The following is a 2420-nucleotide window of genomic DNA, read 5'->3' as shown; positions in this document are numbered from 1 at the left end:
AATATGTTAAAAATAAATATTATTTAGATTAACATGTCTATCAAAAAATGACGAATATTGCATAATCTAAATTAATGCTTTGCAATGAAAACTAAATTATGGATATGTATACTTCATTTATAGTTCTTTATAATACATGAATTGTGCTTTTGCAATACACAGAAGAGCAATACAAGCTTATTACATTTTTTTACTTTTTAAAATTAAAATAGATATACATTAACTTTATAATCACAGAAATATTAATATTCTTAACATTTGAACTAGATAATTTTATTTATTTATTAAAAAGGAAAGAAAAGATAAAGTAATACTTGGAATGATACAGTCAGGGACGAGATACTTGTACCCGCTCTGTCAATTATTGACACCCTTCGAGCGGTCGAGAACCTCTCAGAAATAGACGGGTGTCTACCTCTCGGTGCCAAGTCCGGAGGGTTTAGAGCGGTGGTCTTCCTCAGAGCAAGCCCTAAACCCTAATGTGCAGTCTTTTTCGTACAGGCTTGGCGAGAGCTCGCCATCGCCAACGCCGGACTTCAACTCCAATAAGGGTTTTGGTGAGGTTCTAGGAACTAGCCAGCTATTTTTCCTGCTTGGTGTATCAGTTACGGTAAGCTTCTCTGTTGCTATTGAAAGTCGGAAGCGATGAGATTGGAGAAGTGCTGGTTCTGTTCTTCTACCATTTATCCGGGCCACGGTATCCAATTCGTCAGAAATGACGCAAAGGTCTGTTTGCTCTCCCAATGTGGATTCCTATGCTGCTGACGTGATTTGGAGTTCATGTTGGCGTGGCTGTAGGTTTTGTGACTGACGATACTGAAATGTTCGTACGCCTCTGTCTGTTTGGTCATGCGAAGATATTTAGGTTTTGCCGGTCGAAATGCCACAAGAATTTTAAGATGAAACGGAATCCTCGTAAGGTGAAGTGGACCAAAGCGTATAGGAAGCTTCACGGCAAGGAACTCACGCAGGATGCTACGTTTGAGTTTGAGAGGAGACGGAACAGGCCGGAGAGATACAATAGGGAAGTGGTTGAGCAGACGCTTAAGGCCATGAAGAAAATTGATGAAGTGCGGGTACAGCGCGAGGCCAAGTTCTGGGAAAGCAGGTGCGATTTAGTTATCTTGAACTCGAAATTGCATGTTAATTTTGTGAGCTTAAGTAGAAATGCACATTTCGACGAACGTACTTTGTGTGTATTTAGCTTGACTTCTGGAGTGGTGATTTCAATTACTTTCAGGGCATTGTTGCGATTACTCTTGCTCTGCTCTTGGGTCTTGAGGATCTAGTTACCACCTCTAGCATTTACCTGCTGCTATTGACCGCCATTTAGGTCGTTGTGAGGGCTCGAAGAGCGGAACTATTCATCCCGTAATTCAGTTGTGTATCTTGTTTCAACTACTGGTATCTCGATTGTCAGTGTTTGTTTGACTCTTTTCGGGTGGGACCAACTGCTATTACTGCTCGTGTTAAGCTCTTATCGTGTACGTGTGGATTCAGGATGAAGGGCAAAAAGGCCAAGGAAAGGACTGAAGCAGCTAAGGAGCTGGAGCAGAACATCCACTTGGTCAAGGCCCCAGGTGTCATGAAATCAGAACCTGGATTTTCATTACCTAAGCTTGCTGAGAAGACCAAGGTTAAGGTGTCCACCTCTAGTAAAGTTGAGATGCAAGAGTAGGAGCCAGTAGTTTTAAACTGGTATCATTCTACACTCAGCCCAACCCCAGCATAGTTCTGGAATTCTGATGATCTGGGCATCTTTACTGGTGGCAAACTATCGGACCGCAGCCTCCGCTAGTAAGTGTCCATCGAGCCTGTGCCAGCATAGAAGAAGAATTCCATCAGTGACTACGTTTGAGTTAGCTCAAGCGAAACCTAGAACCAAGCATTAAGTGTGGTTGGTCTAGGTAGGTTTTGATCGTTTGTTTGACTGTCAGCATAGTTCTAATGATGAAGATTATCAGAAGACGCAAAAGGTGGATCAGAAATCCTAGAAACAGAAGCTATCGGGTTATCTGCATCCTGGCCACCCCATGATTTGCGTGTGCGGGAATTTACCTATGGTTGTGGACATTCCATTCTGTTCCCTTTTAGAGTTGCAGGTGGGTGTCGTGTGGTGTTTTAAGATTTGTACTTGCATGGTTTAATTCAAATTTTTGATAGCTCTACCCGAGTTATTTAACACTAAAGGATGAAAGTATCCTGTATTCGAATCTGCTTTTAGTTTTCATTCTGCTCCTGGAGTACATTTTTTCAGCTTTACATCTCTTGCTGTACATGAATTTAGCTATCAAGTGTTCCCGGAAGTGTGAATTGCATGGTGTTGTATTCACAGGGTATTAAAGTCTAAAAGAGACTTCACATGAGTTATGTTTCATTTGTCAATGACGGAACTAAACACTTCAAAGCTGTCCATGTCG

The 2420-nt window shown here is 41.6% G+C and overlaps 1 protein-coding gene across 1 annotated transcript; it reads left to right on the top strand.

Moving 5' to 3' along the window:
- The first annotated feature begins 481 nt into the window (after nucleotides 1-481).
- On the top strand, nucleotides 482-2189 carry LOC112278794 (putative ribosome biogenesis protein RLP24). The gene is made up of 3 exons (XM_024512567.3): nucleotides 482-726; nucleotides 858-1108; nucleotides 1501-2189. Exons 1-3 carry the CDS (start codon nucleotides 646-648, stop codon nucleotides 1676-1678), a joined length of 510 nt encoding a protein of 169 aa, XP_024368335.1. The 5' UTR covers nucleotides 482-645; the 3' UTR covers nucleotides 1679-2189.
- Nucleotides 2190-2420: the final 231 nt, after the last annotated feature.

The sequence above is a fragment of the Physcomitrium patens genome, chromosome 1 (genome assembly GCF_059467195.1).
Source record: "Physcomitrium patens ecotype Gransden chromosome 1, ASM5946719v1, whole genome shotgun sequence".
NCBI lineage: Eukaryota > Viridiplantae > Streptophyta > Bryopsida > Funariales > Funariaceae > Physcomitrium > Physcomitrium patens.
Note: the sequence above shows the minus strand (reverse complement) of the source record. Positions and strands in the feature narration are given on the sequence as shown.

Excerpts from the sequence above, each read along its gene's own strand:
- LOC112278794 (XM_024512567.3), top strand. The coding sequence starts at position 646 with ATGAGATTGGAGAAGTGCTGGTTCTGTTCTTCTACCATTTATCCGGGC. Across the intron at positions 727-857 it reads TCGTCAGAAATGACGCAAAG|ATATTTAGGTTTTGCCGGTC; the intron begins GTCTGTTTGCTC and ends GGTCATGCGAAG. Across the intron at positions 1,109-1,500 it reads GCCAAGTTCTGGGAAAGCAG|GATGAAGGGCAAAAAGGCCA; the intron begins GTGCGATTTAGT and ends GTGTGGATTCAG.